At 32.0% G+C, this 23,608-nt stretch overlaps 1 protein-coding gene across 2 annotated transcripts in view; it reads left to right on the top strand.

The window, feature by feature from the left end:
- The window catches only part of GLRA3 (glycine receptor alpha 3), a 232,996-nt gene that overhangs the window by 170,611 nt on the left and 38,777 nt on the right, over positions 1 to 23,608 (top strand). For both annotated transcript variants that reach the window (XM_031941650.1, XM_003773060.4), the window contains exon 6: positions 18,390 to 18,527. In XM_031941650.1, coding sequence (XP_031797510.1) covers positions 18,390 to 18,527 — 138 coding nt within the window. The remainder of the gene's footprint in view (positions 1 to 18,389; positions 18,528 to 23,608) is intronic.

Genomic DNA, 23,608 nt, shown 5'->3' with positions numbered 1-23,608 from the left:
ACAAGGGAAAATAAGGGGGTTAAGTCTGAAAACCAAAGCTGGGGCAAAATGTTCCTATGGGACTCTTGAATCAACATTGCCACCTCTGATACCCATTTTGATACCCAGTTTAGGGTCATAGTGTGGAGTGGATGGGGAGGAATAGTCATGATGACAAGTGAGAGAAGCCCTACTTGTGTTTAGAACAAGGTATGAGTTCTAAAACCTTAGCTGTGTGGTTCCATGTCCAAGATCAGAGGGGAGATATAGTTTCAACCATTAATTCTCCACACATAATCCTGAAGCAGAATAAGCATGATTTAAAAAAAAAACTCAAAGGAGAATCAACCAGTTCAATTATTCTGAATTCAAAATATTCTGAATGTACAGAACCTTCCAGTGGGCTAACAACAGTCTATTGAAACTCAATTGCATAAAATTCAACACGTCCAAAATTGGGTCAGGAACTTGTAGATGTAGATATGAAGAAGTCAGTGAAAATACTGTTACCCAGATCAAAGCACCTTGGAAGCACTGAAAACTTGCCAATGTCCATACTAAGCTGTAAAAACATCATAAGACCAAAAAAAGACAGAATCTCAGATCAAAGATCCATCCCCCAAATGAGCAAAGCCTAATACTAATACTGCACTACTTAGCTGCATGTACACATCGCCATAGTCATTTCCTTTCAGTACAGCTTTGTCTATGCAATCATAATCCAAGAGATTATAAAGGAACACTGTCCAGATACCTTAGAACTACCAGTGGAAGTAGAAATTGGAATAATCTAAAGACTACATCCTTAAATAAAAATTCCCAGGAAAAGTGTAGCCAAAATCAATAATGCCCAATTAAAGAAAGATATTTCAAGCAACCAGAAAGAAAGAATTAAAGTACTATGGACCCATAATCAGATTCATACAAGATTTAGCAATCACTAGTAAAAAGAAACAGCACTTGAAGTATTTTGGAAGAAAAAGGGTCTAGAATTACGACCAAGAATAACCTACCTTAGCCAACAAAAAGTGAGCATACTCTTACAGGGAGAAAGTAGATATTAAATAAAATTAAAAAACTTAAAAGCATTCATGATAAAAATATCAAAGCTGAAAAGAAAGTTTGACATTCAAACACAGAACCAAGGAGAAATACACACACACACACACACACACACACACACACACACACACACAACCTGTTTAACCTGTTTATATTTTTATAGGGGCTATATGTAAAAACTTTATCTTCATAAATAGAACTTTATCTTCTCTAGGGCTCTTTAGAGGCAGTCTAATTAAAGAGCAGGTTTCTGTGATTCTGTTATTCTGGATTATCTAAAAGAAAATGAAATAGTGGATAAGAGGAATGAATTGGAAAAGGGATAAAAGAAAAGGAAGAATGGGGGAAATTGTCATACATGAATAAAAAAAAATAACAGAAAATGTTGTGTTTTGTTTTTTGTTTTATTTTGTTTAACAATGGAGGAAACAATTAAACCTCATTCTTTTCAAACTTTCCAAGGAATGAAGAATAAACACACACACACAGGCAGATACAGAAATTGATTTCATCTATAGGAAATCAGAAGGAAAAAGGTTTAAGGGAAAAGAAAAGGGGATAAGAATTGAGGAAGATTAAGTAAAGCAGTGGTCAGAAATAAGGGTCTCTTAAGGAAGAAAAGGCAAAAGGAGGAAGAATAAATATAAGAAAATTGGATTGAAAGAAACACATTTAGTAATCCAAATTATGAAAATGAATCAGATGAATCACCCTTAAAATGGAAGAAGATATAGAATACATTAGAACCAGAATCCAACAATATGCTGTTTACAAAAAACATACTTGAAACAAAGATACATAATTTTAAAATAATGGGCTCAAGCAAAATCCATTATGGTTCCACTCAAATTTTTAAAAAATGTACAATTAATAATCTCACAGAAAGCAAAACCAAAAATAGTGATAACATGGATATTAATTAAAAAGATGATTAAAAGAGATAAGAAATTACATTTTGCTAACAAGTATCATAGACAATGTATATCAATATTGAATATATATGCATCAAATGACAGAACATTTAATTTCCTCAAGGAAAATTTAATTATTGTTGGACAAAATTCTAGTGGGGCATCTTATATATGTCTAGATAAATCCAACTATAAAGTTAAGGGCATGAATAGCATCTTAGAAAAGTTAAATTGATCATCCTTTGAAGAATGTTGAATGGGATTCAAAAAGAGTATTTTTTTTTCTTAACTGTGTATGGCATCTTCACAAAAATTGACTATATATTGGGATGTGAAAACTTCAGAAATTCATTAAAGCAGAAATATGGATGGTTTTTCTGAATCTAATGTAATAAAATAATATTCAATAAAGGACCTTAGAAATAGATTAAAATTAATTGGATGATAGGTAACCTAATTTTTAAAAATGAGGTCAAATAAAAATTATTAACAATTATATTAAATTAAAGGTAAATAAAAATGAAACAATGTAACAAAAATTTTGGAATGAAGACAAAACAGTAATTAAGAAAAAATGTACTTTTAAATATATAACAATAAAAGAGTGAAAGAACAAAATTCTTTTAGGAATCTAGATTTTAAAAAGTGAGAAAAAACAATAAATTTAAAACCTCCCTAAATATGAAAGTAGACATTTTAAAATTATTTTTTAAATTTAATTAATAATACTAAAAACTAAACCCTTAGCTAATGTGATTTTTTTTAAAGAAAAGAAAATCAAATTGCCAGTATCAAAAGTTTTAAAAAAGTATATTTATAGCAATTAAAAAATAAAAGTAGTTATTAGGAATTATTTTTGCCTAACTATGTCATTAAACCTAACAATCTAAATGAAATGGATAAATTTTTACAAAGATATATGTTTTTATATGTGTATATATGTTATAAATTTATTAAATAAAAAGAAGAGGAGAGTACAAACTTATCCCTTATGAAAATAAATTGAAAACCATAAAACCTAAGAAAAAAGGCAGCATGAATGTCGTAGAATGCATATTCTATAAAATCCTTAAAAAATATTTTATTCCAATAATATAGAAACTTTTGAAACCATAAAACCTAAGAAAAAAAGGCAGCATGAATGTGGTAGAATGCATATTCTATAAAATCCTGAAAAAATATTTTGTTCCAATACTCTAGAAACTCTTTGAAAAAATGGTTTATTTATTATCAACCAAATTCCTTCTATGACACAAATATGATCTTGATACATAAGCCAGGGAGAGTCAAAAAAAAAATCTAAAGACCAATTCCCCTAATGAATATTGATTCTAAACTTTAAAATACCAGAGGCAATAACAATATGAATATGCTGGATTTATGTAAGGAATTTAGGAATGGTTCAATAATAAGGATATTATAAGCATAATTAATCATATCAGTAACAAAACCAAGAAATGTCACATGATTATTTCAACATATCAAGAGAAACTTTTAACAAAATAACAGCATTAAGTGAACCTTTTCTTAAAAAGATCAGCAACAACTATCTAAAACCAAAAACAAGTATTTGTAAAGGGAATACAGAAGCCTTTCTAATAAGATCAGGGGTGAAACGAGGATGTCTATTATTACCATTTTATGCAATATAGAGATCCTAGTTATCACAATAACACAAGAAAAAGAAATAATAAATATATACAGAGGTGAAAAAAACCTATTTTTTGCAGATGACATGATAATCTACATAGAGAATTCTTGAGTCAACTAAAACAGGAGTTCTTTTTTTTTTTTTTTTTTTTTTTTTTTTTTTTTTTTATTTAATAGCCTTTAATTTACAGGATATATACATGGGTAACTTTACAGCATTAACAATTGCCAAACCTCTTGTTCCAATTTTTCACCTCTTACTCCCCCACACCCCCTCCCCTAAATGGCAGGATGACCAGTAGATGTTAAATATATTAAAATATAACTTAGATACACAATAAGTATACATGACCAAAACATTATTTTGCTGTACAAAAAGAATCAGACTCTGAATTATTGTACAATTAGCTTGTGAAGGAAATCAAAGATGCAGGTGTGCATAAATATAGGGACTGGGAATTCAATGTAATGGTTTTTAGTCATCTCCCAGAGTTCTTTTTCTGGGTATAGCTAGTTCAGTTCATTACTGCTCCATTAGAAATGATTTGGTTGATCTTGTTGCTGAGGATGGCCTGATCCATCAGGACTGGAAAACAGTAGTTCTTAATCCTTTTCTACTTGCAACTTCTTTTCACCCAAGAAATTTTTACATGACCCCAGGTATATAGATATGTTAAATAGAGATACCAATTAAACCTTTACTGATAAATAATTTTACAATCACCATATTCTATTGCATGACTCCATGCAGGGCTGTAATCTACAGTTTAAAAAACTTTGAATTGAAAAAATAAAAAAAATTGATAACTTCAAAACAGTTGCAGGAATTAAAATAAACCCTCATAATTCATCAGCATTTCTGTATATTGCCATAAAAATCCAGCAAGAAAAAAAGTCTTTTAAAATAATTATATACATATTGTATCTAGGATATACTGTGACATGTTTAACATGTATAGGGCTGCTTGTCATATGGGGGGGGGTAGAGGGAGGGAGGGAAAAAGTCAGAATAAAAGTGAGTGCAAGGGATAATGTTATAAAGAGATTTTTTTCAAAATAAAAAAAAAACTATATACAATATAAAATACCCTGTCAAGGCATACATCAAAACTATGAGTATAATTACAAAACAGTGTTCTCAAAAATAAATACAAAAATATTAATTTATCATGAGAGCTAATCCAATGTGACAAAAATAGCACAGCCTAAATTAATTTACTTCTTTTGTGCCATATCAAACTACCAAAGAATGTAAGGAACTAGACAAAATAATAAAATTTATCTAGAGAATAAAAGACAAAGAATATCAAAGTAAATCTATTCAAAAATTGGAGGAAAGAGGCATAGAAATGCCAGATCTCAATTAGACTTCAAAGCAATTTGAAACAGGATAAGAAATGGAAAGGTCTATCAGTGAAATAGATTAGATGCAAATATAGAGAAGCAAATGACACAGTATCCTAGTGTTTCACTATTTGGGAAAACTAGAAAGTAATCTGGGAGAATTTAAGTATAAATTAATGTCTCACTTCATATATACAAAAATAAGGTCAATATGGATGCATGGATTAAATGTAGGGTGGTATCATAAGCAAATTAGTGGAGCAGGAGAAAAATTACTATCAGATCTAAGAACAGGGGAGAGCTCATGACTAAACAAGAAAGGTTCACAGGAGGTAAAATGGATAATTTTGATTTCATAAATTTAAAAATAATTGCACTAACAAAATCAATGCATATTGTGCATTAGAAGAAATTCTATTAGAAGATTAGAAGAAAAGCCATACCTCCTCTTCAATTCCAATACTTTTCCTATCACATGCTACTTGTCTAGCAAAATAAATGGACTATAATTATCAATATATAACACTAGGCATTTCAACAGTGTGTTTTCCTGAAGAAAGGAGTTAAATAAACTAATAACAAATTAAATGAATATGCCAGAATGTTCACCACTAACTGCATACAATTACAGTAAGAGCAAAAGAATTATGAAGCATATACTTGAACTTGCATAGAATCCCAAAAGCTATCTCCACAAAGGATGACTAAAATTAGGATGAAAAAATATATATTTATCTTATGTTCAGATGTTTATTTTACCTTTTATAAAGCACACTAGACTAGACCCTTTCAAGTCCCTAGATAGGATTTTTCACTCAAATGATGTTTACATCAACATTCATTCTCTGTAAGATTGAAGAAGAAAATAATTTTATTACCTTTTAAATAGGTGTGTAAGTATTCTAGGCTGCCTGGGAATTATGTTGGCTATGCCTCCTATTCAGAGCCCTAAGAGTATCCCTAAGAGGTTGGGGTATCTCTTTTCTAATGTTATATCTTGAGCTCCCATCCTGATGTGGTGTTTCCAGTAGTAACCATCAGTAATTAGTACCCCAGTTCCACTTAACCAAGTAGCAACAATTAGCTTTTATGAAAAATATATAGAGGGGCAGCTAGTTGGTATAGTGGAGAGAACACCAGCCCTGAAGTCAGGAAGACTTGAATTTAAATCTGGCCTCAGACTCTTAAAATTTCTTGGCTGTGTGACCCTGGGCAAATCACTTAACCTTAATTACCTCAGCAAAAAAAGAAAAGAAGAAAGAAAGAAAGAAAAATACATTAATAATTATAAACATTTCCCCCCTACTTTTATAATAGTACACTCTTCTCTACCATCTTGCACGCTGGGAAGAGTGGACTCATACTTAATACAGTTTTCTACATGATATTTGTCCAACCAAGTTCATATCCAAATGAGGCATTGCTGCTGTATATACTCGTCTTACTTAAGTGGTAGGTAAGACAAGAGTTATTTAAACTCCTGCTGAATCAAAATTTCAGTCTCCAGTCCTTTTCTTGTGTTTAAGAAAAAAAAAAATAACTCCTATGGTATGTAGCAATTTAGACCCTCTTAGAGGCAAATAGTCCAGCTTTTCTAGAAGGGCTATTATTACATAGGGAAACACTGTCAGCGCTCTGTCCTTTTGTCTTATTGCTCCAAACTTTGGTCCAATGATGTGCCAATTATTGCTGAAATTTTCAACATAAAATACTCTTTCTATTCTATAGCAACTAAAGGGTACACAGAAGTCACCCTATGCACTGAATGATTTTTTAATGGCTAGCTATAACATTTGCTTTTGAGCACAGGAATTCTTGGTGCTTAAATCTATAAAACATTAGCTAATTACATCCAGTTTTCCCAATAACAGTTTGGGAAACTAACAGTTTGTCTTTGGTGATAAATAAGGTCTACTAATATGTTCCCAGTGACAGCTCTCTGAAAAGCATTGGGGAATTGATAGTAAAGTATGTGCTATAGAAAAACCTCCTTTTACCTATTCCAGCCTAACACCTACTGATCTGAAGTCCATCTTGTTGACCTGAAGGCAGATTATAGCCCTTCTGATCTACTTCTATATATATATATAACATCATGAGATTGCCATTTTGAAAACAAATTTTTACTTTTGCTGTTTTACAGTCTCACAACATATATATGCATATAAATATATATACATATTGCACATTTGTGGTTGCCAGTTATTTTATTGTCAATTATATATTAGCACTCCAATTTTTGTATTTTTAATTACAATGTAAAAAGAAGGTGAAGATAGAAAAAAATTTACTACTGTCAAAATATATGCAAATATGCACAAATATTTTATATTTAATATATGTATGGGAGAGGGGATCTGACATGTCATAGCTTCAGATATCATTTCTCTATATGGAAGAGGCTTCCAGGAAAATTGTGATAATGTGAAATGAAATGCCATAGGGAAACTATGGGGTATAGGTAGATATTTTAAGTGATTCTGGTTGATTAGAGTGGTTGAGTGATTTTTCCAAAACTAGCACATGGAATAAATACTATAATCAAGATCTCAGATTTTCCTTCTATGTATTTAGTTCTCTTTGTGCTATACTCTGCCAGTAGAAATGATGGTAAGGGTATTTCATCCAATGCTCAGAATTATCCAAGAGAAATTGTGGTGTTGGTGATTTAGGGAGTGTCCAAACTAGAAGTAGAGTTTGAAAATTTTCATGTTCCTTATGAACTACAGTTGATCCCTTACATAAAGTTCATATTTAGTCAATATGTGCTGATTTTGCAGAAATGATATCTATATAGACTTTTTCTTTCTCACTTAAATAATTCTTTTGCTTTTCTTTTTTCACCAATTCTGTGCAGAGTATCAGAGCTTATGTAAGATTTTCCTCTGGTACATCAGCATCTACTGCTACTGATTTCTCATGGTAATTTAATAAGACAAATTGCATTTTGATATCATGAGCTTCTTGGTGCTTGGAATGACACAGAATGGTTCATTCACAAGTTGTCAGATGTATTCCTACTCAAATGACATCTTTATTTTAGTCACCCAAGAGATTTTATGCTTGAATTCCATGTATGGGTGGATAAGCTGCTGTTACTGTCTTTCTACTGTAGGATAGCAATGACAACTGAAAAATTCTTGACTAATGGAAATCATCTCTAATTACCCAAAGATTAACAGAACTGATTTTATTTTATTTAGGTATAAAAACAAAAATGTGTTTCAAAAATATTGATTAAGTTCCTACTATTAAGCAGCCTGCTCAAAGAATGGAAATTTCTACCAGCTGGTGATTCTTGCATCCCAATGCTATTGGGGATTAAAACTTCTGTCATCTTTAGGCCTTGATCAGAACACATCTGCAAAACTGAGCACCACAAAATAATTTCATGATTTTGTTCAAGAAAAACAGAGAATTGAGGGGAATTATAAGTATTTAGATAATAGAGAAAGTCCTAAATAAATAATGAACTTATCAGGCACTTAAACTAGAGAGACGATTATCAGTGTATACCTATATGCATGCTTATATAACAATCCAAAAATTTGAAACAGAGTCATTCATAGAATAAACATTTATTAATACCACTTATAGTCCTAGCAAGCCCTGCTTGTACTTTTATTTATACTTTTTGAATGGCTTTTGCTTTTAACATTTGTTTTTAAGCACAGGCATTCTTGGTGCTTAAGATGTTTCTTTGAGTCTATAAAACACTACATAATTAGATTCAGCTTTACCTAAGTATTTCACTTTGGTGACAAATAAGGTCTAGTGATATGTTCCCATAGTGACAGTTCTCTGGAAAAACCTTGGGGAATTAAAAGCACAGTGTGAGCTATGTGTACGTGTATATTTTCTAATGCCTAGAAAAAAGAGGAAGAAGGGTCAGGGAGTTCTAGAAGGTAAAAGATGGACAGACTAAGAAATGGGTTTCTAATTACTCTCCTATCAATTAAAACAGTACTTTCTTCTTATTGGGACAAAAGCTCTGTTTCAGCTCCATCCTTAAAGATGAATCAGTCTCTTCTTTAAACCCTTCCAGAAAATAATTAAATTTACAATTCAGATCATCTGACCTTAATTAAATTGAATCAGATTCTTTTCATCCAGGCCACACAACTTCTTGGGGAGTACCTTTCTGGTTCAAAGAAGTCCTGGCCTATATTGCTAATAGAACTCCATTCCCTAAATCCTGAAATCTATTTGGAAAACATACTTGCAAGGATGGGAGTTCAGTAAAGGAGTGACTAATTGCTACCACCTTTATCCTCATTCAAATAAACTAAAGGTATCAGCTGCCAAATATGTTGTTACCAAGGATGAAAGATGCTTAAAGAGAGTCTTTAATACCTCTCAATAAGATTCTGTACCAGATATAAAGAGTGGCTTTGATAGAAATTTATGCATTAATAAAAAGGATTTATTTTCTTATTCTGTTTACTGCTTCTTTCTATTACTATGTGAAGGGTGATAACCCAACCTGAATTTTAATAGGGTAAATGTTAAACTATTATCATGATCCTGGTTAATAATCATTTAAAATATGAATGTTCCACTGCCTATATCACATTGATATAGGCATGTTATCATAAAGCATACATTTCCTCTAATGGAAAAACATATTAGAGATTCCTTTGAGATATAAGCCATTTGAATCTTTATCAGAAAAATCAACTTTTTTTATTCTGAGTTCAATGTAGCCTGAGATACTTCCTAGCTGTATGATCCTGGCCAAATCATGTAACCTCTACCTCCATTTCCTCAACTATAAAATAGGAATAACAACAACACACAGCTCCTTTGGGGTTGCTGTGAGGATCAAATGAGATGATATTTGTAAAGCACAAAGCATAATACTTGGAACATAGTAAGCAATTTTTTATTTTCCTTCCCTCAGGAGGTATAGAGTGAACCTGCCATATATTTAATTCTTTTCAATAACAAAGGTGATGTTTCAATTTGGTTTCAGTGTAGTCAAGGATAAACTTCTTTACAATACTTTAATTTCAGGATGATTCAAAATAAGAAATTAGTTGTCTGGTAAAATGATTAAAATTTAAAGCACCAATTATAAATGAATGAATTTGATTAGTTAAATATATTTTGACATTGCAGTTGTTTCTTGTCAGTTCAATGAAATTCACTTGGGGAATATGTCTTCTGGCAGTAGTTTACATGCTCCAAATGATCATATTTTTCAAAAAAGATTCCAGCTGTTACTTAAAGAACTAAGAATTGCCATATGGGCCTGGGCTCAGTAATTTTTCTTCATAAATAACAAGAAACTTTAAGGAGGCCACCGTTATCCTCCATGACATCATTTCCTCTAGATCAATTGTGAATTTAGGAACTTATTTTAAACTTCCCTGAACCTCATTCTTTTAATTTCCACTATCTTAGATTAAGTAATTCCACCAACTTTGCTGCTTAAGGATAGGTTTCATTTTTATCTGTCATTTATTCACTTCTTTCAAACATCAAGTGCTCCCTTCTTTTAGTATTGAAGGATTTTATGTTCACTCAATTCACTTATCTTTGATATTATAAATTTATATTAAAGGTCTCTTACCAAGGGAAAGAATTCTTGTTTTTCTTTTAATCCCCATATTTTAATTCTTTTATATCTTCAGTCATTTTTGATTTTCATTGTTTTCAATTTTCTTAATCATAATTAATAGAAAACTGCAAAACAAGGTCCATTAGAAATAGTATCTCATTGTTTGTTTTGTACCCATTCTGCAACTTAATGTTTATTTTTCTTAATGCCTTATTTACGGCATCAGAACATTGAATTATAATGACTCTCAAGTCCATTTCTAGTCAAAAATGATAATTCAACATCTTATAAAGTATGGATTACTTTTTTATATTTTCCTATACTAAAATTCATCTTCTATTTTCTTGCATTGCAAAATATTCCAAATTTTACTGCATTTTCCTCTCTCATCTTCATATTTTATCATTTAGTAAATAACATCAGATATCATTCACATCCACTGAGATAACATTATACATTCCTTCCTGTTGCATTTTAAAATGTTAAAACCAAGCCAAGCATTATTAATTTTTAATCCCAAACAGAAATGAATATTTATTCCTACTTTTGTTTTTATTTCTAAGCCAGTCACATGTTGACTTAAAATATTTAGTCTTTTGAGAATATGTTAATAGTATAATAAATTTATTATTTTATTTATTCATTATTTGTTTTAATACAATATTAAACAATTGAATTATATAATAATATGGTGTATTATTTTCCTATATATACTCTACTCTTTAAAAAAAATCTCATATAAATTAGACAGCAATATTTTCAATTAATGAAATAATCTTTTCCCAAGTAGCTTATATTTTATATGCCACAGTACAACACCTGGCTTATAGTAAATGTTTTATAAAATGCTTTTTTGTTCATGTAAAGTGAGTCTATCATTAAAGTATTTGCAGCCCATTTATCTATCTTCAGTCTTTCTTCTGTTATCGCTGTTAAAGTTGGAAATCATAACAACAATCTTCAAATCAATCAATAACTCAAGCTTTTATCAAATACTACTCATGTTCAAGGCACCAGGGATACAAAGAAAAAATAAAGCAATCACTGTCCTCAAGGAACTAAAATTGTAAGTTTCTTTTACATTTTGTCCAATAATTCCACAATTTCCATTCTTGATTTCTTTCAAAACTCCTAAATAGGTGCCAGCTGGGCCTGGTTATTTATATAGCTTCAATTTGTTTGATTATATCAATATATTCTACCTATGAACTACTTTTATACATCAATAGTGTTGACAAAATGTCTACTTCAGAAGGTTATTTTGTAGTAAATGTTTTTTATTAGTACCTTACTCAGAAAACACCAAAGACAAATAATTCAAATAGTTCCTACTAGTCTCCTTCCACAATGGAGCATGCTTTCAGTATCATGATCAAACATTCCTACCTTTTGCCTTGTTGATTTTCTTTCTTTTGTTAAATACACACACAAATTCAATTTTACCTAATTTGTAAACGAAGATCATTTCTAATGTGTCATATAATTTTAATACAAACTAATAGATTTTCCAGCTGAGGGAATTAAATTCATGTTTATATAATCAAAATATTTTCAGTTCTGCCTCTATAAAGGAATAGAGATAGCCAGCTGCCTCTTTGCTCGTTTATTGGCAAAATCAATACACAGTTATAAAATTCCTATCTTGCGTAGAAGGTTCTAGGAGGGTTTAGGTAAATTTACAAGTCATCCATACATTATTAAGTGAAGAAGCTGAAGATTTTAGGGATGTCTCCAATGAGTTCAGTTCCACAGAAATTAAACATTCTCCTTTACATATTATCTCTTGATATCACTTTTAGACAACTTTTTTTAGAGACCTTAATATGCCTAAAACTGAATTCATTATTTTTGCCTCACTAACTCCTCTCTTCTAAATATCTTTATGTCCATTTAAAGTACCATTCCCCTCTCTATTTCCTATATTCATAACCTTGACATGAACCCAAACTCCTCTCTCCCTCATCCCACATATCCAACCAGTTGCCAGACCTTGCCATTTCTACTTTCACAAGTTCTCATATCTGATTCCTTTCTTTCACTTGCACAACTATCCATCTTCAATTAATGCCTTCATTACCACTTAATCAGATTATTGCAAGAGCTTCTTAATTGGTCTCCCTGCTTCAAGGCTCTCACAACTCCATCCCATTGTACTCAGTGCTTGTATAGTTGTTTTTAATTCTATCCATCTCTTTATAACTCTTTTGGGGTTTTCTTGTCAAAGGTACCAGAGTGGCTTGGCACATCCTTCTTCGACTCATTTTATAGATGAGGAAAGTAAGGCAAACAGAAGTGACTTTTCCAGGATCACATAGCTAATAAATGTCTGATAACAGATTTGAACTCAGGAAGATGAGTCTCCCTAACTCCATGCCTGGTACTCTATCCATTAAATCACCTAGCTGTCCACACCACTACCAAAATGACCTTCTTTAAACTCTGTCTACACAATTCCTTTATTCCATCCACTCCAGTGGATTTCTATCACCTCTCAGGTAAATTTTAAACTGCTTAGTCTTCAATGCCATAAGCAACTGGTTCAACATTAATTCTACTTCTGCATTTTGTGATCCAACTAAATGCCTTTCTCTCTGTTCCTCATTAAAGACACAATGTGTCCTAAATCTGTGCTTTTGCATTGGCCATCTCATCTGCCAAGAACATACTCTGTCCTCACTCCAGCTCTACAAAGTACTTCTCTTTCTCCAAGGAGCAGTTTAAACATCATTATCTACAGAAACTCTTTATTGATATCTGCTAGTGCCCTCTTTCTTAACTTCCCTGATTTTGACTATTTCATATATATTTGTATTAACATTTTATTTAAGCTACATAGAGTTTATATGTACCATTTTCCTCTATAAGGTCCTTGGGAGTAAGAATGGTTTCATTAATACATATATCTCCAGCTCTTAGTACAATGTCAGACATATAGTAGGTGCTTCATAAATACTTCCTGATTGAAAGCATTAACAATTATGTATAATTCATTCAATCTCTATTGCTAATTTCTGCTGCAAACATGCTTTACCTTTAAAGCAAATCTTAAGAGTTGGGAGGATTATTCAAATGAAAGTTTATATGGAAAAATAAACTAATTCCCTCTTTTATTTTTATTTTTATTTCTTTTTTATTCTATTTTTCTTTTATTTTTCAGAAGATATTTTATGTTTTCCAAGCTATTTTAAAACACTGGACTAATTGGCAAGGTAGGGAAGGCTTTAAAGATTAAAAGCCCTATCATTTTTTCACTACCATAATATAAAGTGAAGACAACACTACAGAGCAGTTCCTACCACAATACAAGGAAATACAACTGATATTTAGAGCTTATACATATAAATTTATGGTGTATTAATAGTACTCAAAAAGGCACTTGAGTAAGCAGTTGGAAGAATAGGAAATGACTACATCTCATTCACCATTCCTGACTCCAGGAAGTTAAGTGAACTCTTCCTAAGCTTAGGATGCCTTACTCTCTCATCCCTGGAGAGACCTTTAACCATATTTTTCCTATTATCCAATGGATCGCTACCATGGAACTGGCATCCCATAGTCTAGGCCTTTATCTTGACTTGATGGGATCCTGAACTCCAAGTATCTCTCCAAGGTATCCTCACCAACAATTGCAATTGTTTTCAAAAGGCAATCTCAGAACACTTTGATGCTACTTATTTATCTTGCAGTGTTTGTCACAAGTACCAGAATTTCTGGTTATGATTCCAAATTGGAGGAACATTTCATGTTCTTCTGATAAGGTGACTCATAACAATCATAGCCTCTTTGCATTTGAAAATATTAACTTCAAAGCACTTTACTTTTGTGGAATTCCTGTAAATGCCATAGAATCACAGTTAGGTAATATGGAAGTTGTCTTCCACTATACATTTTAAGAAATCTGGGAACTTCAAAAAACTGAGGGAACCAGGGAATATTGAGTCCATTATAAGACATTTCATGTCTCCCCTCCTCAAACCATGATAAAAATCCTTACTCATTTTCCTTTTAGTAACTCTCTCCTACTATTTTGAAAAAATAAAATCCTAATCATTTTTTAAAGTTCAGCTTTTCTGCACATACAATCAATCTTAGAATTTCATGAGAGTTACCTAAAAGAGAAGTGGCAAAAATCTGCACATTGTGTTAGATTATAAATTATAGGAGAGATGTTTGCCTTTATTGGGAGAGAAAGCTTCCTCACTCAGAATTCCTTATTAATGATTCATTCAGATGTCTGTTTTTTAAAAATTGTATTTATTAGAATTTGAAACTCAGGATAGTAATTGTCTAAATTCACATCTATAATTATTCTCATAGTCAAGACTCCCCTCTTTGTTGGTCCAGTGATCTTTCTGCCACATCACACTACTTCCCTATTATTGTCCCTGTTCCTTAGAAGTATCTCTTTTTTGGGGGGTAATAACTTATAACTCACTTTGTACCGAATGACCCATCAAGTAAAACATGTTCTATTCCCTTGGTCCTGGTGACCAAGGAAGAGCCAGGGCCATCCATTATTTGAAATGGTTTCATGTATTGATTATTTTGGTAGGACAAAAAATTTCTTTCAGCTAATAATGAGTTTCTTGACGTTTATGTACCATTTTGGGTACTTGACTGATTAGATGATTCCAATTGCATTGTTAAAACTCTGTAAGCTATACTTACCACCACCAGCTAATGCATGCATAAAATGTGTTTTGAAATTATGGAAAATATCCAAAAAGTTTAAGATGAGATAAGGAATATGAGTTTAGATATTTAGCAGTGACTGATAAAGATTTCCCTCAGTCATTTGATAAACACTTATTAAGTATCTACTCCATGTTGAAATGTACCCTGATAGGACAATATGTACAAGCCAATAAGAGAGAACAGCCATAAAAAGGGAAATTTAATCAACTTATATGGAGTAAAGGGATTTCAACTGGGTATCATGCTTTTTTATCAAAACTAACCCGGGGCAGCTAGATGATGCAGTAGATGGAACACCAGCCCTGAAGTCAGGAGGACCTGAATTGAAATTTGGCCTCAAACACTTAACACTTCCTAGCTGTGTGATCCAGCGTAAGTCACTTAACTCCAATTGTCTCACCAAAACAAAACAAAAAGACTCTTTAAAAAAAAAAAAGCAAATGCAGAAAATTGAGCCTAGATAAAATGAAATAACTACATTTCTTTTTGGTTTTTGTGCATGATATTATGTTTCTAAAGTCTATATTTTGTGAACAAATATGACACAACTGCATACTAGGATCTGATAAGGGGTTAGAGATATTTTTCTAACAGTAGTAATGGGTCACACCAAGCCATTTATTCTCACTGTCTCTCCTGGTGATTAGCTGAACTGAGACCATGTCTATCACATGGCTACATCTAAGGAAGGGAATGTTTCCTTTCTCTGCATCCAGCTGATCTCCATAGTGATTGAGCCTATAACTTTGCTCTCATAAATAGCATGTTTGACCAATTGGTCCAACTTTACTTTAAAAACTGCCAACAGAAATATGAGAAACAGCTGGAATCCCCTGAAAACTTTTTGAATGGAAGTAATATATTTTAAAAAAACTGATCCCCTAAAAAACTAAATATTTTCTCATTTAGCTAATGGACTGTTAGCAAGTTGCATTTAACTGCTTTGGATTTATCTATAGTTATTCTCTCTTTATTTTTCACATACTTATATATGTCCATGCTGCCCTGCTATCCCAGTTAAGAAGTAAGCTACTTGAGAGTAGTAATTATTTCATGTATTATTTTACATCTTCATTGTCTAACATAGTGCCTGTTCTATAATAAGTGTTTATTAAATGTTCATTGGTTGATTAAAACACATAGAGAATTTAAGCTGATTAAAATACAATATTTTTAACACACTGCCAGTTAGTTGGCACAGTGGGTAAAGTGTCAGGTCTGACTTATCTTCACGAGTTCAAATCTGGCCTCAAACACTTACTGTGTGACTCTACCCAAGTCTCTTAACTCTATCCTAAATCCTGATTTGTAAAATGAGTTAGAGAAGGAAATATCAGACCCCAGTGGAATTACAAAGTATCAGACACAACTGAAGATTGAAAAGTCTAAACAAAAATAACAATCATTGAAAGCAGACCCTCGGTAAATGTTGTTAATGTTTTGTTTTTGTTGCATTTGTAAAATGTAAATCATAAATTGACATATTTATCACTTCTAAATATCTATATTATCTAATAAGCCCTCTCATATAAAAGTCATAAATGGATGACTTTGTACATAATTATTTGATTCAGTAATTAATTTGAGCAACAATTTAGATTAAAAGCTAAAGGGGACCTTTCCCTCACCCCTGAAATTATCTTAGAAGGTTTGATGGAAGGCTTTGAAATAAATTTGGAGCATGGAATGGTAAGGCTTAAGCAATTTTTGCTGTTTCTAGGATTTTCCTCCCTTATTTCTTCATATATCCATTTGGAGCTGGGCAGAAATTCAGCTGTTTACCTCTCCAGTGACTACAGAAATAGGAGACTACACAGTGTGACTTAGCTGACTAAAGATCAGTACCTTTTTATTACTTTTAAATCCTTGAAAAAAAATCACTCAATTTTTATGTGGGCAATGTGGAATTTGAAACTACCTTTCTAAGAAGTTATCAAATGAGAAAGTCATCCTCAGATTTAGAACTAAATGGAAGGATATTTGATGACTTTCAAGAAAAGCTTATTCAATATCAGTCATCAATGCTTGCATTTCAGTAATGTAAATTTTCACTATTATCAGCAAGTCACAGTCAGATTGTTCAAAAAGTAGTCAGAAATAGTAGTTCAAAAAAGTAATTCAGAATAACTAACTGATGCTATTTCCTTGGATATTGTGAGGATATATCTTTACCTGTATGCATTCTATTTTATTAGCTAGATCTTGACATAAGCAAGGGTTAGTCTTTTAAGAATCTTACATGTGTTACAGTCATAAAGTTACATATATGCAATTCAGCAAATGAGCTGATTGTTTACTAAACTCACTTTTATATTGACCTAATAAACAAGAGTTTCATCTTGTAAACAAATTTAAATCAAGTAGATTCAGCAAATATCCATTAGGTACCTACTTTGCCAGGTCCTATAACCAGATTTGGGGGAAATGAAAAATTGTTGTTAAGAAGAGGTTTTCGACTCTCATGAACCAGTGTAATAAGGACATAAGATGCAAGACCAGAATAGTACATGATGTAGTACTGTGACACATTACAAAAAATAACAGATTTGGAATCAGGTATCCTGGATTCAGATCTTAGCTCTTCTATTTATTACATGGGTAACTTTGGGCAATTTATTTATCCTCTCTAGGTCTCAGTTTCTCATCCTGTACAATGAGGAGACATTGCAGCTTTAAATATGTAATGATCACAAGTGATTTGTACATCTAAAATATCAAAGCAAAATTCTCCATGATGTCCTAGAGTGTGAGGGAATATGAACAAAAATTTAAGGAAAGTTTCATCACCTGAGAAAGCCTTTATAGGACAGGAAAGAATTTAACATTCATTTTCTGTATTTGTATGTATGCATTTTGTGCACATGTATCTTTGAGATAGAGGTTCATTTTCCCCCCATGTGCTTCTTGTAGGCTTTAATAAATAGAAACTCCCATGTTTTCCTTATTTTAGGAGAAAATTTGTAAAATTTAAATTTTCTTCATTTTTTATTTCCTTACAACACCTTCTATCTGAATTGATGTCTAAGGGATTAAATTAGGAAGTATGCAGCATCTTCAAGTGACTGATTCATGAAATATGTTTTTTTTTTCCTCTACTGATTTTTATATTTAAAAATATTCTTGGTATTAAGTGCATTTTTTGGAATAGCGCTTTCTAGCTTGAGTGGTTTTGATTATCTTTTGCCTAGTTGGATATACCATGAATGATCTCATCTTTCAATGGCAAGATGAGGCACCTGTACAAGTAGCAGAGGGACTCACTTTGCCCCAGTTTGTTTTAAAAGAAGAGAAAGACTTACGGTACTGCACCAAACACTACAATACAGGTAGGAACTAATCATAACTCATTATTATTGTGGAGTCAGGAATTTTCGAATTACAGATTTATAATTCTTCAGCTCCATCCTAAATATATTTAACTAATTATTCTGACTACATTTGAAATGTATACTTTTCCTAGCATTAGAAAGGAAAAAGCAGTCTTTGAACATATGAATCATGCATTTACATAAATGCCTGCAGTTATATAATTGACTTGAATGAACCAAACAAGTGCCTGATGGCTGAAATATGTTCTATGTTTACTTAAGGTAAATATATATATGTGTGTTTGTGTGTGTGTGTGTGTGTGTGTGTGTGTGTAATAAGAATTTTCTAAAAGACCTCAAAGTGCATTTTTGTTGTTTTTGTTTTCTGAGAAATACCCTAGATAAGTGATGTCAAAGTTAAATTGAAATGGAGGCCATTAAACCATATATGAGTAACTTTTCAGACTTAGAAAACCACAAAGTAACATCTACATTTTATTGTATTTTTATTTATTTTGTTAAATATTTCTCATTTACATTTTAATCTGGTTTGATTACACTTGATAATATTGTGGTCAGCAAGTATCTATAGGCTGTAATTTTAACACTTCTCTAGACCATTCTAATATGTGAAAAGTAAGAAATAAGAATTCTTTCAATCCTCATGGAGCAAAAACCATTAAATTGGACTTTTGAATTAGTTTAAAAAAAAAAAAAAAGGAGAAAAATTTCCATAGTGATTATTGATAGTCACTTTGTCCTCTACATTCAGGTTACCCAGGTCACTTTGGGGCAAAATTATGATACAGGTAAAAGCTTATCCATTCGGAATGTTTCCTCTTTTTCTTTCTGATAAATTCAGTCACACTAAGATATTAGGTCCTTATTTCCACTTCTCAGAGTACTGGTGTTTTAAAGGACAATTATAGGAAATGGAAAATTCTCCCCATCCCCACCAAGGAATGGATCCACAAAGGGCTGTAATATGTAACACGTATTCAGAGAAATTTTCTGGCAGGCCAGTCTTCCTGGCACATCTCACATCATCTAACCACTATAATATACAAATCAGTTGGACTGATTAAGAAAAAAAGGCTAGTAGAGAATTACATTATTCATTTTAGTGTTTTGAGCTGTAACAAAAATACATTTGGAACAAATTCACATTGACAGCTTCTCCAATGACTTTCCACTTCTGCCAGAAACTTGACTAAACTCAAATTCATTCATTTCATAGTGTCTACAGTATGGCATAGTTGGACTTTCTTCAAAAAGTATGAGCCATTAAAAAAAAAAAAAAACAGCATTGACAGAAAAGATTCTTTATGGAAATGAAGCATATAAGTCCATTCAGAGTAAAAAAAAAATAATAACATTCTTATTGAGTTGCCAAAAAAATGTTGTTGTTTTTGCTTTATTCCCTAGTAAAGACTTGAGCTACTTAAAAAAAAAAATCTATCCTTAACAACCTGTGACTTTACTGGTGGGGCATATTCTCTCCACGAAAATAGATTATAACCTTTATATAACTGAGAATATGGCTTTAAGGAGCTATCATAGTTAAAATAGCCATCACTTTGTAGCCAAGGAATTGACAAACCTTTCTGAACTCAATCTGGTCTCTAGCTAACACACAGATATTGTCACTATGCCCAGATTCAAAGTCTTTTCAGCTGGGTATCACTTGCCAGAGCTGAAGTATTAGTGAGAGTGATTTTTAAATGTTAGGGAAACCTACAAGCCATGATAAAAATAGGATTGAATAGACTTGAATAGACTTCAAAAACCTATCTACATGCAATGAGAAGAGTAGGATACTAGGGGCAACTAGATAGCGCAGTAGATTGAGCAGCTGCCCTGAAGTCAGGGCATTCAAATTGCCCTCAGACACTTCCTAGCTGTGTGACCCTGGTCAATCACTTAACTCCAATTGCCTCAGCAATAAATAAATAAATAAAGAAATTTAACAAACAAACAAAAAAAAAAAAAAACAAAAAAAACAAAAAAAAAACTTATTGAACCAGAACAATATAAAAGAATACCAAACTATTACCTAACACAAACCTGAAGATCCATATTGATGACACTTCCAATAATCTGATGTCATTTTTCTTGAATTCAAATACAATATAATCCATCTAGACATCATATCCATTGCTCAACCTTAGAGGCCTTGTATTCTCTAGTTCTTCTCTGAGCTAAATTCCTATCCTACTTTTCCAATTCCTTCACTCTGATGAATTTTAGTATTTTTAACCATCCCCATATCCTACTTCAAATCTACACTTCCAGTTCACTTAAGTCCTTAAATATGGTTAGTCCCCATGGTTAACTATTTCAATGGTCCCCAAATTCTTTACTCCCTGACTTTTACACCTTGCTAAACCCTGACTGTTGTTTCTTGACAATTTTTTTAAAAAAATATAACTGGTTTATACTTCTTACTGACAATGGTTATTCCAAGCCATTTCCATCCCTTGAACCATTGTGCTCTCAGGACCAGCACTGGTCTACTGACTCACTCTTATATTCATTGTGTGCCTTCCCTGAGTATTGCAATCAAGACTCATCCATTGCTCTTAGTAAGGAACTTTTTAGTAGTCCCCTAATTTTTCTTTATCTTTTCTCTTATGTCTCAGGACACAAGAAAAATATGGAAATCAAGAATAGTCCAGGGTGTCTGTCCCATAATTTCCTGAGATAAAAGGAAAAATTAAACATTAATAATAGCTCTAGGTTACATAAGTATATATTCCACTCTAAAAAATTCCTCAATAAAATGAAATGTACTAAAGTTGAAGGATTTTTCCCACCAAAATACAATAGATTTGATATTTTACATCATTAAAAGCACGAACAAATTGTCCACTTATGCATAACAAATTTTGATGAATTTCCCTCAAAGAAAAAGTCATGAGGATTTTCAAAGAAAACTTTAAAGTTTTTATCTGAATAAAAATATATATATATATATATTTTTAGTTAGAGGATAAAATAAAAGTCATGCTCTGGCTTTTCTCTCTAATGTTTGAACTGACACCAAAGGATCATGCTACAGGTGAAGCAGAATCCAACAACTTCATTATCGATTAGATTTCTTGGTTTTTCTATCACTAGAATCCCCATCTCAAAATTCTCCAGTTTCCTATTTCTATGGATACTGTTAATTTTGATAGCTAATATATTTTCATGTGTAACTGTCTTTTTAAATTTTACTATGTTATGGAAGTTTTTTATTTCATGAACAAAAAGTAAAATTTTAAAATAATTAATATACTGCCTCTAACTTTAGAATAGAATCAGTTTATAGTTTATGCTACCATCTTCCTATATTAGTAACTCATGTGTTATTTTTTCCTCCATAACCATAACAAATTGTTCTGTATTTTTTTCTTTTTTTGTCTCAAATGGGTTTTCTGGAAATGAATGCAGGAAGTGATTGATGGAATAGTTATTTCTTGATTGCCGGAACAACTTGCAATGTTGTTTCATCATTTTCTGTTCCTGAATACCCATTCTTTTTGGTAGCCTTAGGATCAATTTTTCATAAGGGAATTCACTTTCTTTATCTTGTTCTCTTCTTACATCTTTGTTCTATTTTTAATCATAGTGGTAACCATAGAAATGGAAGTGTTTTTAAAAATGTTTTTCTATTATTTTTAATCTTTTATGCTACTAGCTAGTGAAAATAGAAGCAAGAATTTGCCCATTCTTTTAGAAGTCACCTGTTTCTGCTACCTATTAGCTATGTAAGAGTCAATAGTCAAATTTCTCTGGGCCCAAGTTTCCCATTATAGAAATTATATTTCTGCTAGCTACCTCCTCAGTACTAATGTCATAATGTAAAGTGCCATTTTACAAATGGTATATATTGGAATGGGCAGAGTGGTTCTCTGTTACCGTGTCAGTGCTTACAGACCTTCTAGTAGGAGTCAACACATCTTTAAAGTCAACACAAGAGACCACTAAAAGCAATTACTTGGTAAAGAGGCAAACTTAGGTCAGGAAAAATCCTAATATCTGCCTGTTGTGGAATGGACTATCTGAGGAAATAGTGCTTTTCTCCTCAATTGGAGGTTTTAAGAAAATGTTGAATGACTATTGTCAAATTTTTTAGTGGATTTTTTTGTAGAAAGATGACTATAAATGAGAAAATTTTAAATTATGTGACTCAGATGCAAGAAATTGTGCCACGCCCTATTTCTCTAATAACTATTTCTGGCCCCAGGTCCACTGAGGACAATGTCTGCTATTATAGCCTAGAGTGAAATAAACTACTTACCCCTGCTGTTAACGCTAAGTGGAAACCATATAATCCCATTTCTCCTGCATACACAAATGAATGCACATGCACACACCCTAGCTTTCTACCTTCTCTTATCTCTCACCTAACCTTAATCCAACAGGAATATCCAGCTTTCCACTTTTCCTTGGTGTCTTTCACATAAGATGCTTGACATATAATTATGTTTTCTCCCTGTAGAACAGAAGCTACTTGAAGTCAAGGATCATTTCATTTTTACCTCTGAAACACAAGTCCATAGCATAGTACACAAAAAATAACTGGCACTCAATAAATGTTGGTGCAATGAATGGAGAACCTTTTGTCTATTTTATAATTTTGGAAGGTGATCCATATCCTTGACCATGAATTTTTCACAAATGGATTACATCAATATGTTACAAAATCAAAATTGTCTCATGGCAGCTAATGGCATGTGAATAGAGTGCTAGACCTGAAGAAATGTGTTCAAATCTTTCATACACTGTGTTATCCTGCAACTTAACCTCTGTTTGCATCAGTTCCTCAGCTGTAGAATGGGAATAATAATAACACCTACCTCAAAGAGTTTTTATGAAAGTCAAATGAGATAATCTTTTTTAAAAAGCACTAGGAACAGTACCTGGCATAGAGATGTTATATAAATACTAATTCCTTTCCCTTCCCTCTTGTTTACTTCCATTTAGGAAAGTACTGATCTACATTTCCTTTCTGTTGTAGTATAATGAACAACCACAATAGGCTATTACACCATGGTTTTACTAGGAGACATCAAAATTATTTCAGATAAGAACATTTTATTTAATAGTTGACATGA

The sequence above is a fragment of the Sarcophilus harrisii genome, chromosome 6, assembly GCF_902635505.1.
Source record: "Sarcophilus harrisii chromosome 6, mSarHar1.11, whole genome shotgun sequence".
NCBI classification, from domain to species: domain Eukaryota; kingdom Metazoa; phylum Chordata; class Mammalia; order Dasyuromorphia; family Dasyuridae; genus Sarcophilus; species Sarcophilus harrisii.
Note: the sequence above shows the minus strand (reverse complement) of the source record. Positions and strands in the feature narration are given on the sequence as shown.